This window comes from Columba livia, chromosome 17, assembly GCF_036013475.1.
Source record: "Columba livia isolate bColLiv1 breed racing homer chromosome 17, bColLiv1.pat.W.v2, whole genome shotgun sequence".
Classification (NCBI taxonomy): Eukaryota; Metazoa; Chordata; class Aves; order Columbiformes; family Columbidae; genus Columba; species Columba livia.
The window spans coordinates 2,026,695-2,041,691 of record NC_088618.1 but is presented as its reverse complement, the minus strand read 5'-3'; the positions used below and the strand labels follow the sequence as shown (position 1 = coordinate 2,041,691).

Here is a 14,997-nt window from a genome sequence, read left to right as displayed (position 1 = left end):
TTCAGAAAGGGAGGGAAGGTCAACACAATAATCAAGCAGCTGATACAGGTGATTCATGAAACATACTGCACTCTAGAAAATATCAAATAATTTATTTATATAAAATATAATACACAACGGTTGGACACATGCACACACCCACACAGTACTTTACCACAAATTTAGGCCAGTTATTTTCTTTAATTAAATGTTATAATCTAGCACACAGTATCTTACAGTAATTTACATTATCCTCTGAAGACACAATGGGGAAGCTTTGATCATTCATTTATAAACCTTCCATAAATTACAAAAAGAAAGGCAGTCTGAAAAGTATGTATAAACAGTAAAAACAATTTACAAATGGACAAGAATTACAAAATAGTAACAGCCAATGACTGCCATCAATGTGTTAGATTTTGTTTTTTAATGGAAATGCCAATATTGCAATTAATACTTGATTATCACCTGTTCCAGCCTTTTTACTGGCTACGGCTTTTATAACACAGTTTTTACTTTAGACACGCACTTTATCTTGGATCTGACATCAGCAATATGAAAATGCCTTTTAACTTAGGCCTGTACCTCCATGGGAAAAGAAGGCGGGGAGTAAACATTTTTATTGTGTTATTTTTAATTATTCTTTTTTATTTCGTGGTAATTTAGAACAGTGAACCAGGAGCTCCAGAACTGGAGGCTGTATGGTTGAAGCTGTGTGAGTCTCTGAATAACTTACACTGGATCTGATTGCAGTTTACTGAGAAGGTTGACCAAAAAAAATCAATACCAAGGTTTTGGTTTGGAAAAAAAGAAAACAAAAAAGCGTTTTGCACAGCACTTCCAAAGTCCCGAGAGTTCCATCAGACATGAATGGAGTCAGTAACATAGCGCTTGATCTGAAATTACCATGTTCTGAGGAAGATGAAGACAGCGGAATACACAGTACATACAAAGTATACGTGGTATATTTATTAGACAGTACAAATCGTTGTGCATTAATAAGGCAAAACATCAAGGCTGATTAAACTAGGAGTTTCAAGACCATTTTTGTTAATGATAAAGATTAGATACAGGGGAGTGATCTCTGAACCAGGGATCAGTGAAGAGTTTTCTTCCCCCCACTCATGGTTAAGGAGACCAAAGGCTGAGATTTATCCAATGGAGTTGCAGGTGCTGAGTTGACTTCAAATCAAACCATGTTCTTCTGGTCTTAATCCCACATTTTAATTTTTTTTTTTTTAGAGAAAAAAGTATATGCAACAACACATCCACTTCCTTTTCTTGCTGTTTTGATTAAGCAATTCACATGACTCTATTGGTGCTAGAGTTAAAAACGCAAAGGTTTGGTCAAGCTGTACTGCATAGTCATGAAAGCCCTAGTTTGGACGGTTAAAAGAAACACACTGACTGGAAGCTTTACAAGTTGTCCAGGAGCACATGAATCATTTCACTGCACCAAGCCTTTTCAGCAGTTTCTTGCCTTTGGAAAGCAGCCCCTTTTTCTTTTTCGAGGCCATATCCCTGCCTCTCCCAGGAGCACCCGGCCCCACGGGTGATGGAGGTGACCCGGAATGGAGATGGACTGTGGGCGATGGTGCTCGCCGGGATGTACCTGTATTCTCAGGAGGAACCTATTAGGTACATTGTTATCATTTATTGAATGTTTGAAAGCTTGAAAGCTGTTAGCATCAAGAAAGTTGGTAACATCATTTGTCCCATTACCCACTTAACAAAAGGTCTGGTTCCTTTCTGCTTTTGTGGCTTAAAATACCGTATGGGCTTATGGAAAAATGCATCAATTTTAAGAAGTGCAGACAATAGGAAACACGCCAATAGAGCCCTGTTTGGTTATACCATTTTTTTGCCTTTTTTTTTTTTTTAAGAAAGAGCAGGATACGCTTAGTTTGCCACAGTTCAGGCCACAAAAGCCACAAAATTGGTTTTGCATTTCAGTACTCTGATAGTACAAAAATGAAGAGGGACAGTTGTAGCTGTAGATTTAGGAAAATAAATGTGTTAATTACTACAAATCAGCAATCTCTAGGAGCCAAACTCTTTTCAGAAGAAATTACTTAAAGATGCTATATGATCACTTATTTTTTTTAAATGCCTTTTCTTTAAAATTGGCCTGTGAACTTTATGTACATATTTGAGGAGATGGCACACTGGCTTCAAAAAGAAAAAAGAAAGAAAAAAAAAAAGGAAAAGAAAAAGCTAAAATGAACCTTAATTGCAATCAAAGAAAGCTTAAAGACCCTGGCTGCTGGATGCATGTGCTGCAGCTATGGGCTTGCTGAATGGCGTGAATACCTGTATGATACAGATGGCAGCATTCCTAAATATTTTAGACAGCTATTTTTATAATTTTTTTATATATTTTTTTGCAGTCATCAAAAGCACTTGAATGAAAAAGCTAAAACTACTTCTACTCGGCCTATCCTAAGTCCAGTGCCTGGTGGCACAACGTGATGCTAGCAGTTAAGATGCTATTTCTGTAGTAGAATCCATGCCTGAGGGTCCCTGGTGGAGCGCAAGTTAAAACATCAGCACTTCACTGGCTTGTGCAACAGCGAGTTAAGCGAAGGGGCTTCAAGCCTACTTTGATTTTTAAATCAAGGTCTAATTCTAATGAAAAAAAACAAAAAAAAAACCAAAAACAACTTGGTAAAGCACCCCAACGTACACCTGAAGATACCAGATATTGAGTCTAATGCATTCATTCCGTGAGCTGCATGGGTCATATGAGACTTTTATTGCATTGGTAAACCAAACACTTGGTAATACTTCAACTGTGCATTTTGTAGGAAAACCCCAGGAAACTGTACCATACAAAGAGACTTTTTCAGAATTGTTGACTAGTTGGTCTTAGGCAAACAGGGGTATAACCAATCATGGAAACCACATTTTAAGGCAGATAATTTAAGTGGCTCATTAAGTGGTAATGAGTTTCAAACCCAACGATACCCATGTAAACTACAGCGAGCAAAAGCTCCTCTTTCAGTTGGGTGCTCGGTCAGGTTGGGTGGTTGTGCTTTTCTCTTGCTCTAGAGCTGGGAGTTTTCCGTCCCGGTTGGCTAACAATGCAATATGCAGCTGTTGGGAGGGTCGGCAGACATCAAACTCGCCTTTCTATGTAAACAGAAACATTTCGCTCAGGAAGAAATATGTTCCAAACACCTTCTGAAAGTAAGGTCCAATTGACTTATTTCTAAGGATTCCTTTTTAAAGGATTTGTCTCCTAAAAATACTAAATAGACTTGATATAGTAAAAGCATTCAGCCGCTTCTTCTGTGGCCAAGGATTTTGGAGACATATTTCTTTTTCTCTCTTTTTATTTTTTGTTTCCCCCACAATTAAGTTTCCAGACTTGCATTAGATAGCCAGGGAGCTTTAATTGAAACCTCTATTGGTATCTTCAGTTGCTCACTTACGTGAAGGCTACATTGCCTTATTAAGGTGTGAAATGAACACTCTTCTTCTGTTTCCAAGCAGATGAGCAAAGAAATAAAAATATATATAAAATATATAATATAGAAAAGTATTGCAGTGATGAAACAAAACCAAAAATGAGATACTCTAAACATGATTAGTCTCTCATCAAAGAGAAGTCCCTGGCAGTTAAGAGGAGGACACGGGGGTCAAAGCTGAGCACTGCCTGCAGTTGCAGTTTGCATTTAAAGGATGCTTGTACCCGTCTTTAATCCACAGCAACTTTTGCTTTCATCTGGGTATTGCACAGAGTAAGAATAGTTTAGAAGCAATAGGAAGTAACTACTTTCACCAGGGAAAAGCTGCTTAAACTCAAATTATAGTTGAATGACTGTCATCAAATGGTAAATTTAGTTAAAAATGTAACGAGCTAGTGGAAGGGTAAGTAGTTTTCTTTCTGTTTTATTTTAAATATTTGAAAATCAATTTTAAATGGGCAAATGGATTTAAGATGTTAAAAGTAATGCCTAAATGATGCATGAAACAGAATGGAATGGAAAACAAAAATCAAGTTTTTCTTAGTTGGTTGCTTACCCTTTTTGCTTTTGTACGGGTCGGTGTGTCGTGAGCGTATCGCGAGGGCGCATCCGAGAGAAAGACCTCGACGTCGTCAGGCACTTCTTCGAGGAAGTTGGAAGGAACCAGCCCCTTCTGGCCGTTCAGCTCGCCCTGCAGCACGGGGAGAGGGTCAGGAACGGCCGCTCCAGCAGTTTGAAGAGACCCAACAGAAACCAACTTACATAGTAAAATCCATCTTCATCGATTTCCCCAAAAACGGTGATAATGTCCCCAGTGCAGAACGTCAGCTCGGCCTGGGAAAGAGGGACATGGGACACTGCACATTTTGGTAGGCAAAGGTCAACATTTTCTTTAGTCATAGTAAACCCATCAATATTTTCCACCTCTCCTTTATCTTAAGATGGTGAAACCAAATTGACCTTTGCGAGCAAAATTTCTGTTTTTTTTCTTTTCCTTTTATTCTTTGCACATCCACTGTAAATGTATAATAGTGCTTATCAATACCAACTCTGCTTTAACTCAATTACGGCTCCATAAATCGTAACCACAGCGAAGGGTTATGATGTCGGTACCTCCACGTCAACGTTAGGAGAACTTTCTCGGGGGTCATAATCATACAGGGCCACCATCCTCCTCGTAGCCACCGGCTGTTGTCTGCTGGTCCGTCTGTTCCTTTCTGTCCCAATCAAAGGAGAGGAAGGGAAGGAAAACTATCAGACTTATCTTGAAAAGAAAAACAAGGTGCAACTTCCCTCACCAGTGAGTAACAATGTGGATATTTTTCTAGCATAGAGAACTGTTGGTTTGCTGCCTTTATTCTAAGCCACGGAGTCCTCTGAAAGGAATTTATCTGCAAAACTCATGTTCTGAAATTTTCAGCTATTTTTGGTTGTCAGAATCAGAGGTTACCAGGGTACACAAAGCCAAACACTCAATATTCGTGTTTGTTTCATTGTATTAAAACCTCCGCATTTACTGCCTATTCCCTTCCCCCTTCCTTGTCACAAGGAACTTTTTGTGCCTGGGTTTATTCTTCACGTTTCTGCTGGGGGGCTGGAGCAGGACGGACACTCTCAGATGTCCCCGGACAACAGGGGCTGCCCCGTCATGCAAGTGCTTTGCAATATTGCCAAGACTCTGACTGCAAAAAACCACATCCTCAAGTCCTGCTTAATTTTACAAGTTTCCTTTGTGAGGAACCGAAGGAAAGGAGTAAAATTTGGAGTTCTCCTAGAACCACCTGAAGTGTTTATTGGTTGATATTAAACATGAAACGTGAAGTCCGAAATGGGCTTCACGTTCAATGTGAATGCGATTCACATGGTTCTTGCAGATGGTGGCTGGTTAGGAACATGCTGGTTGGTGCCACTGGCATTGCGGGCAGGGCTGCTGGGTGTCCTGTAACCCCCTGGCTCCCCAAAACCTGGCTCAGCCCACACCTACATCACCATCAGAGTCGCGCTTTCCCCTTTGAATCAGGTCTCTGGGGCGAGACGTTGCCCACAGCTCACGGGCCCCGCTGCGACCAAGCGGAGAATCCCAAAGGGATTCTGCCTTGGTGCTGTGGGACAGTATTTTCCAACTTCTGGCTTCCGAAAAAGTTCAAAGGCATTAAAAAAATATAAGTCTAGACAGCTCAAATAATTTCAGCTCATTGACAGCTTGAATCAAATGATTGGTTCTTAGCACAGACCTCTTTTAGACTTTCTGGATCTGCGGTGTACAGAGCGTGTGCTCTCTTTGAAACGGTCACAGGTGACTTCAGGAAAGGAACGCATACAAATAAAAGAAGAAAAGAGATGAAGCTGTTCAAAGTTCTGTCTTTAAGGATTTAATGTGGGCAAAGGATTAAGAAAAAATATAGTCATATGAACACGGCATGTAAAGTGTCTGATGTGACATTAAAAATGAGTAACAATATGAGACGGACTGGCAATCGGAGCCTGATTCTGCTACAAATCCACGTGGGCAGCCTGACAGCGAGTGGCTGAGCACGTGGATCTCTGCTAGTTAGCATTTGCATTTAGTTTAAAATTAAGTCTAACTATTCTTTCCAAGTCCATTAGTAAATATTAAAGAGAATACACATGATGTTTCTAAAGTGCTAACATATTTAAAGGTGAACTGCTGGGGGTAGGTTGCTAACAGCTCGCTCAGAAACATCCCAGAATAAAAGGAATTGCTTAAAAATGCGAGGCAGGGTAACACTGCGGTCACAAATCACCTCTCTCCCAGATAACGGCTTTCTGATTTCCAGGCTGTTTCAGGAGACACCGCCAGCCGAGCACAACAAACAATCCAATTCTATTCACAAAATATGACCCCTGGAGAACCAAAATGTTCAAATGTTGGGGCGCTGTGCAGATTGGGGGTTTCATTTACACACGTGTTCTGTATCAACAACCTGCTGCCTTTGCTAAGGACGGAGAGCACGGAGCAAGTGTCAGTTGTCGCTGTTTGGGCAGAAATTTTCTGTACCCTCAGGTGACCTCATTGCTAGAATGAGAAACGTATTTAGACAGTGGTCAAGCCCATCGGTCCCCCAGCTGTGTGCAGCTGTACCCAGGGCACGCTGGGTGGCTCAGTCTAACAATGCAGAGCGTTGATCAAACGAGTCCTCGTGCTAACGATGCTGCACATCCCAAGGACCCTGCCCGAGTTCTTGTGCTGTCGCTGTGCGTGCAGGGGGGTGTGCGGTACAAGTGTGCGAGCATTTGTTGGATTTATGTGGCGTTCGTAAAAGAACACAGAGATTTGGATGAAGAACTCAATGAAGCATTTTTCAAACTTCATCCTTCCCTTTCACGGACAATGGAGAATTTTAAAATATCTCAGGATCTTAAAAAAAATAAATGATTTCTCTCATTTACAAATAGAGGTTTGGAAACTGCAAGGTTTCATTCAACTTAAGAAAACACCTGTGGACGATTTCTTTGGTTGTTTAGCAACCACTTTTACAGTTCACATTTAAACTGAACCAATTCCAGCCCTTTACACTCTGAATCACGCTGAAATTTTAAAACGTATTGAGATGGCCGTATGAAATTTATTTCTAGGAAGAAATCTACGTTAAGACACTTGAATTGTGCATCTGTGCACAACATTGGACCAATGATGTAACACAAGTGGTTTGTAACACAGAATTGTTTGGCCCAGCGCTGCTTTTTAGCGTGTTTGTTACCGCAGGATCATAAAATCTCATAATATGTAGTTCTATCTCAAATGAGAATGCACATAACCCTTTGCCTTTGAATTACTGGTAAAGGAGGAAAATGTAAAGATAACAAATAAGTGATTCTCTGTATGCTTTGCAGCAGTGAGCGGATCACAAGGCACCTCAGCACAGCACACTCCAAAGCACAGGGATCATGTTCTGTGTCCAGAAATCTTGCCAGTGACAAGCCCCATTTTTTAAGATAAGAATGTAACAAGTGGAGGGATAAAGACATAAGTCCTAATTTCCAGCAAAATAGGTGACCAAGATTAAATCTTAGGTGAATAAAGTCATCCAGATACTGACACAGAATGTATCCCATGGTATAGTAAATTGCTGTAAAATCGAGATGCATCTGCACATAGTGAAAACAAAAGGCAAAGCAGATCCAGCCAAGTGAATAGCACCCAAAAGTCAGGGGAAGTGAAGCATGGACCCTTTCTCTCACCAATTTTCTCGACTGGCGTGTTCAGAGGCAGGAAGCCCTGTTTGAGGAGCTGGTCCATCATCTCTTCGTCATCCGCTTGGATCTCAGAGACCATATTGCACGGGATAAGGCCAATTCTTGTACAGGTTTCTCCACGATAGAATCCATCAGCATCTTTGTCCCCATAAACCTGTTATTCAAAGAGGGATAGTGTTGGTCAGTAAAAGTTTCAGCATTTAGGAACTTTAATGCAAGCTACATGGTTACCAGAGCATAGGCAGACAAGTGCACTTTGGATCTGGAATTATGTTAGTTTTTGACCACTCTGACTTATGTTACTAAACTGGAATCGTTATGTTAATTTGAATTATGACTTCAGACCTATAAGCAGAATTTGGCGTTTTTTTTGTTAGGGGAGAAATGCACACAAAGTGAGAGACACCATTAAAAGTCACCGGTTTCTCCCTGTGCTGAGCCCAAAGTGCTCAATGGTTTCCACTGATGTCCATTGAATTATTCACTTTGCACCATTTTTGGTACCATGTGAACTATATTCAAAATGAAGCATTTGCAAAACTGTGCCAAGTACTGTTATTATGAATAGAACAACTTCCACATGACCAAAAGTGCCTATCTTATATTTGTTATGCTTGATACACGCACTGACTTCAGCTCTGCTATTGTTTCTCCAGAATACATAACCTCAGGTATAAAAATAACAGGAATTTTCATCCATGAGAACAGGTACACCCAAAATTTCTCTTAAGTTCTAAAAATGCAGTCAATTCATAAAGGCTACTAATGACACCAAGGCCTGGACCAAGGACTGTACAAAATAGAAATGACGTTCTGAAGGCCAAACTGATGACTGAGTTGAGGTGGTTCCTTTTTTAGGCTCAAACAAAACCCAAACCCCTTCAGCTCAAATCAGAGTTCACTAAAAACAGTGCTTTCTAGAGCAGTTTTAATCACTATATATCCGTGACTTACCTGGCCCCACTATGACTTCCCACAGTGCAGCAAACGTGCCCATAACACACGATGGGACTATGGAACTGACCCCCCCCACCCCACGGCTCAGCACTTCGGAAGTTCAAACTAATCCATCTCCACAACAATTTGATAGGGAATTCAAAGCAGCAGATCACACAGTAACCACCATGGCCCCAAACAGAATATAAACGTCACAAGGTAAACAGCTGATATGGGATCTCTGTGGACTTCTCAGTGCCAAACAGGTATATGGTTGTGCAAAGATTATTAAAATACTTCAGTGAAATGAATGTTCTTGCAAAGAAAAATAAGCCCCTTGGTTCCATATCTTTGGCACAAAACTTACCTCACGTAAGGAGTTAAGCAAAATATCTAACAAAGTATTTAACGTTACAAAGGTTTGTGATTTAGGATATGGACATTGGTGTTGAGTTCCAATCCAACACAATGGAAGCCAGTGGGTATTTTAACAGCCTAAGTGACAATTTTAGCTTTGAAGCAGGCAGGGTGTTATAACAAATGAGTCAGGTTCTGTTCCAGTTCACACTTGAATCTCCATCACCCTTGGGCTGCCAGCAGCTGTTCCCACTCCCTCTCTTTTCTGCTTGTTTTGCACCGATCAATTAGATATCACACGAGGCTGCAGGAGATGCTCGTGTGTGCTGATTCAGCAGAAAAATCTGCTGACTTTTCAGAATCAGCTCAGCAAACTGAACAGATTTGCCTTGCAGCTGCACGACCGTGGGCTGAGACAAGCGCAGAGAGGGCTGGCTGAAAACCACCGGCCCCAGCACCCAAACCGGGGGGATCTGTCTTCCGTGCCCTTTTAACAGCAGTTTGTGGTTTTTACACCAAACTGTCAGAAATTGAAGCGGTTTTCCCAGCTTTAGGAGATTAATCTGGACCTTAATTAATGTTAAGTGTATGCATTCTAGGAACTTTCAGCATTTAAAAGCCCACCCAGCTCAGATAAGGGTGATGATCAGCACTTTGTGGTCCCTTTGCAGAACACACGTCCTCTGTCAAGCAGTTTCTCCTGCAGTTTGTGGCAATAGACACAGGGGGCTTCAGATTCACAGTTTTGGTTTGGCACTTAATAATTGACTCTGGCCCTAACTATCTACAGCAACTTTGAGATTTTTGCCCATTTCACGTTATTTTTAAGCCTTTATCTTCCAGATCCAGCAAGGTTTACAGCCTGAACCTCCGGAGCAAACCCCCCCTTGGACTCCAGTCACACAAGTTGCTTTCCAAGCAGACCCTGTTTGTAAAACTGGGTCCTTTGTTTCCTTTGCTTTTAGGTCCCACCTTAATGATCTGTCCTTCTTTAAACGGCAGCTCTTCCTCTGCAGCATCAGGGTTTGGGGACATTGTCAGCGGGTCGTAGTCAAAGAGCGCAACGAATATTCGAGTAGAAATATCCTCTGTGCCAGGGTCTGTTTCTGATTCTTCGTACATATCTGGAGAGAGATGGTCATGACCACCATAGCCATCTAGGAAATTAAATGCAAAAAAGAGCAATTCAGTAAAACAAGTTGGCCTCATCTTTCAACTATTCCGGTTAATATTTGAATAATACTTGACATTTCAGCGAAAAACACCCAATATCTTAACACATGTCCTATCAAGCTTGGTGTTCTGTTTGTTTTTAATTAGCAAGTTGTTGGTTTTGTTGTTGTTTTTTTAAAGCATACACAATCTGCATGCACTGAGCATGGCGTTGATCTCCTGGCCACACTGACACTTACACGTGTGCATACGGCTCGGGTAAGAAAGCAATTTTTGTTAGTTTTACAAGAATTTCTCATAAATTAATGAAGCGTGTTAAGAGTGACATAAGCATGAGTCTGATAGGCTTGATCACAACTGCAAAATTAACCGTGCTTTGGATCCAGCTGTTTTCCAGCACAGCTGCTTCTGCTCATCATGGACACAAGAAAGCACATCCCAGCTGTGTTGACAGACCATGTTTTAGGGACCAGGTTTAAAACATGGTGAGAACCTCTTCTCTCCAGACAGGCAAGAATAACTATATTCCAGTTGTGTTAGTCAGGGTGGGCACTGCACTCATGTGGGTTTGTTTGAACATCACCAGCAGTGCCCCAATCCAACCCTGACACTAACACCACGTGTTAAAATCCAGTTTAGCTGTGGCTGCGCTTAACCAGGAGCTCATTAGGAAAGATCAACATTGAATATCCCACTGAACTCTGTCCACTGCAGGGGGACAAATCAGTTAGGACACGAAAAATGAGAACTCATGTTTTGCCTCATAAATCGCTCAGACTCTTTAAATGAGCTGGAGAACACACTTAGTTCATGATTCAACAGGATACTCAAGGGTGGACTTGAGTAAAACTGAATTAGAAAATTAGGCCAAAGTGGCTAACAATGAGTGTTTTGATTAAGAGTTTTCAAAGGCTCTTAATTTTGTTTTGAAAGACTATGTGTCAGTGCTTTCCCAAAAAACAGCCTATTTCAAGACATACGAAGCTGAAGCCTCAAAAAATAAGCTCTCAGAGTCACAAGCCACTTCTGGAAAACTCGGCTTATTGTGCAGTCCCGCTGACTTCAGTGGGAGTCGCGCCCTTCTGCTCTGTGCTCAATCAACACTCGTCAGTCACTTTACAAGATCCTTCACCATGAATAAATCGAGAAAGTGACGTTATAAATTATGATGAAAATGTAGTTCGGCCATATCAGAATTTTTCCAAATAGTTTTCATATTAATACAATTTTTACTGTAATCACCTCTTATAAGTTAAAGACTCCCATTTTTGGTAAGTGTTTGAACATTCGATATAGAACATTATAGATAAAATTCCTCTTTTTGCCTCTACACCAGCTGCATTTCATTCAACATTTGATATTTTTAAACTACCAGAAATAAAAACCTTCAGATGGTCACAGCTTTAAGGGAACAGCTGCTAACGCTTGGGTCCAGAGCGCAAGAAAGACCGTGGACAGGAAAATGGAGAACAGCAAAAGGGCAGGGAACGATTCCAGCCAAGCAGCTTTATGCAGGCACGAAGCACAGGAGAGTGGGGGACACGGGGGACAGAAGCCACGGGACACAGGGGGTGGGACTCGGCCCTGGTCTCTTCTCGCACAGTCCGGCTCAGTTGCGCTGGGGTCACACTCAGGTCCACCAGGCAACGTGACACGGGTGGGTTAAGGGGGGGTCGTTTGGTTTTTGTTGGTCTTTTTAAATTAAAAATATCAACTTTTGCATCCAACTCCAACTGCAGCTAATGGGGAGAGGTGTATTATAGCCCAAAGTATCTCTGTTAAAAGCACCGGCCTCTAACAACCTGACTCAGAACAGTCGTATTTGTTTCGGTGAACCAGAAAGCAAATAATCTCTTGATTAGATCATTTGCCACTCATTTATACACGGATCATACATACACACACAATCGCGTATGTGAAACTCTTTGGAAGCAGCCAGCCAGATTCCAGCTGACACACGGTTGCAATCACAGTTGCATTGAATTGTTGAGATTTGCACCGATAAACACAAACTGATGATCTGGTGAGGCAGTCAGATCGGTTTGCTCTGAAACTCAACATTAAATTGCAATTTACCTAAACTTTCAGGGCCCTTTTTGTTTCATTTCAGATATCAACAAAACCCTAATGTGTTTCTTAGCTCTATATATGGCCTGGGCTGCTTTTATGGCTGAAGTGTCACACACTTCAATTTACTGTGTTATGAACTATGAAACTGAGTTGTTGATCATGCAATGATTTCTATGTTGATGAAGCAACAAATACTATCAGTAGTAGGTATAATTGCCTTATGTAATTCAAGTTTGTCATTATGAAGCAATTATTCCTAAAAATATTTTTGTGTCTTCACCAAGTGATCAGCCAAAGTCCTGTGTGGTCATTGAAAAAACAAACCCAAATCTTCATTTAGCCAAAGATGTTAATCAGAATAACATACGGTAACTGCTTCCTATGCCAGGACATTGGGTTGTGATATACCAGCTACTGCTTGTGCCTGTGCGGTCTGGATGGATCAAGTGGCACCGCGGTCGTTGTGATGGATGGTGGTTGGGGTGTGTTGGTAGATACCGGGTGGCACTGGCAGCAGCAGAGCTTCACAGAGGTTCATGCCATGCACTGGGCTCGGCTCAGCCCGACGGGGAGGAGCTGCGGAGCACTCTGGGGACAGGGGCCACGGGCTGGTTGTCCCTCACAGCTGGGCTGGAAAAACTTACCTGGGAGCAGCCAGGACTCGGGGGCGAGCGCCCCGGCATTCTGCATCGCATGCAAGGTTGTCATACAGAAACAGGCAGCTCTAAAACGTGTCTGTCAGAAAGGAGGAATAATGTTCGGCATACCGTATCTATATTGAGAGGCCATGGTACGCTGCTCGGCCCATTTCTTGTGTCCACCAATGCTGCGATAATAAGCTTCTTCTTTTACAGGTGAAATATTTCCCTCACTACCTGACCGAGACCGACCGCCTTCACTGTTACTGTCCATTGTAATTTCTATGGAGAAAAAGGGAATGATCTATTAAAACATATTGTAGAGTTGCCTTTGCGGAGGCTCCTGTGGGCAAGCTTTGCCTACCCTTTATTTTTCTGACTTGCATACAGTAGGAAGGCTAAACACTGCACAAGCTTTGCCAGATGTCTCAGCCTCTAAAAATCCTCCTTCAGCAAGGGAATCACTGAAATATGTATCTCCTTTAATTTTTTAAAGCGTCTGAATTTGGTACTTTTAAAACTTCATACAGTGTAAATATTGTTCATTAGATCTTTGGATAGGAATCATCTTTTAGTATGAGGTTTAAACAATCCTACCTGCCAGATCTGCAAGGTCAAGAGCACTGTAAACTGTGTTTCACCTTCTAAAGTATCAACCTAAAAACAAAGATTAATTCATTTACTTCAATCCTACCTGCAAGAAGATATGAATCCAAAGTATTTATAAATTAATGGCAAAAACACCTTGAAGAATTTGAATCCCGAAGCATTTTGGAAAAAAGTTTAATCATTGGAATCCTAAGAACATTACAATTTTGAAGGTCTTTCCCACTGATTCAACCTCCCAGAGCTAAGAACCTTCCTTAGCTCAGGAACTCAGTAAAAACTCCAGGCATGCAGGTAAGGGAGTAAACTGCTGCCAAGAAATTTGGAATCCATATTTTTGATCTACAGTTTCATGTATTTAAGTAGCTTAAACTATGGCTCAAGCTTATTTTCTTGTTTCCTTCTATTTTACTCTGCTTTTCACTTTGTGCAACCACATGTTGCACTGACTCAACTCTAACAACTTCCTTCTCCAAAAACTGTCCTTGTAGCCCCTATTGATGGGAAACCTCCATGTCCCTGGGAGTCCTGGACAGTGGGTTCAAGTTCATACAACGCTCCATTATCCGCTTTTGGATGCTTTGTGTTTATCTGCCTTATTGGTACACTTTACATTTTCTAGATGTTTTTCCAGCAGGCTTACAGGAAGCAGCTTTTGCCCGGAGTTGTACCAAGTGTTTATATTTGCTTCACTTACCATCAAAATGATTTATTCGAGTGTGATGCTGAAAGCAAGCAATGGTGCATACATATCTTTCAGCAATTGGAATCATTAGTGTTTTAGTCAGCAATCAGGACTCTTGAACTCTAAGCCACATCAGCCCTTTCAACAGGATCACAGCAAAGAATACTTTTGTTAGCTACTGTGCATAATGCTCAGTAGTTTGCTTGTTACCAGCATTCAACAATATCACAATTTATTCCTAAGGGAACTTCCCCCAAGAGCATTTGTGGATTGCAGAGAATACAAAATACTCTAATTCATTCTTTAAGTTACACTGAAAGAAATAAAACCCAAGGTTTTCTTTTCTGTTTAATTATCCGTTTGAGCACAGACTGACTATCAGAAATCAATTTCTTTATCTGATTCCTGAGCTGTTGCTATTGAACTAAACAGTGAAGTCATTACGTTGTGGTTTCTGTGTTCTAACTTTGTTGACAGGAAGTGACATCTGATAAATTTAATCACTTCCCTTATTTTTTAATTAAAATGAAAACTAAAAGCAAACCCAAAGGACTACTTGAAACAAACTCATCTACTCTCTCGCTGTTTGTAAAAACAATATTTTAGCAAATAGTATAAAAGGACTTAGATGGAAAACTTGCTTTAAGGAGGCCAAGCATAAAGCAGAAATCTTTAGTCCTGAGGAAAACAAAGGCTACTTGCAGAGAAAGGAGAAGGACACAAAACCCTAAAGGTTTTCACATCATCATCCAAAAGCTATTTGGCTCAGCTGGCAATAACCTGTCAATGGAAACACAAGAGCCTCCCTGGAGCTGATTCTCCCCCATACCATTTCCATACCAGTGTCATCCCATTGATGTCTGTGGAG

At 41.2% G+C, this 14,997-nt stretch overlaps 1 protein-coding gene across 31 annotated transcripts in view; it reads right to left on the bottom strand.

Moving 5' to 3' along the window:
* Window positions 1–73: 73 nt before the first annotated feature.
* Window positions 74–14,997, bottom strand: part of RIMBP2 (RIMS binding protein 2) — a 114,947-nt gene continuing 100,023 nt past the window's right edge. For 9 of the 31 annotated variants that reach the window (XM_065032767.1, XM_065032768.1, XM_065032777.1 and 6 more), the window contains 8 exons: window positions 12,968–13,120; window positions 9,930–10,114; window positions 7,650–7,818; window positions 5,681–5,746; window positions 4,560–4,663; window positions 4,209–4,280; window positions 4,003–4,137; window positions 74–1,610 (listed from right to left, as the gene is read on the bottom strand). In XM_065032767.1, the coding sequence (XP_064888839.1) occupies window positions 1,422–1,610; window positions 4,003–4,137; window positions 4,209–4,280; window positions 4,560–4,663; window positions 5,681–5,746; window positions 7,650–7,818; window positions 9,930–10,114; window positions 12,968–13,120 (1,073 nt within the window). In that variant the 3' untranslated portion in view covers window positions 74–1,421. The other 22 variants (XM_065032779.1, XM_065032774.1, XM_065032783.1 and 19 more) reach the window with 10 other exon arrangements.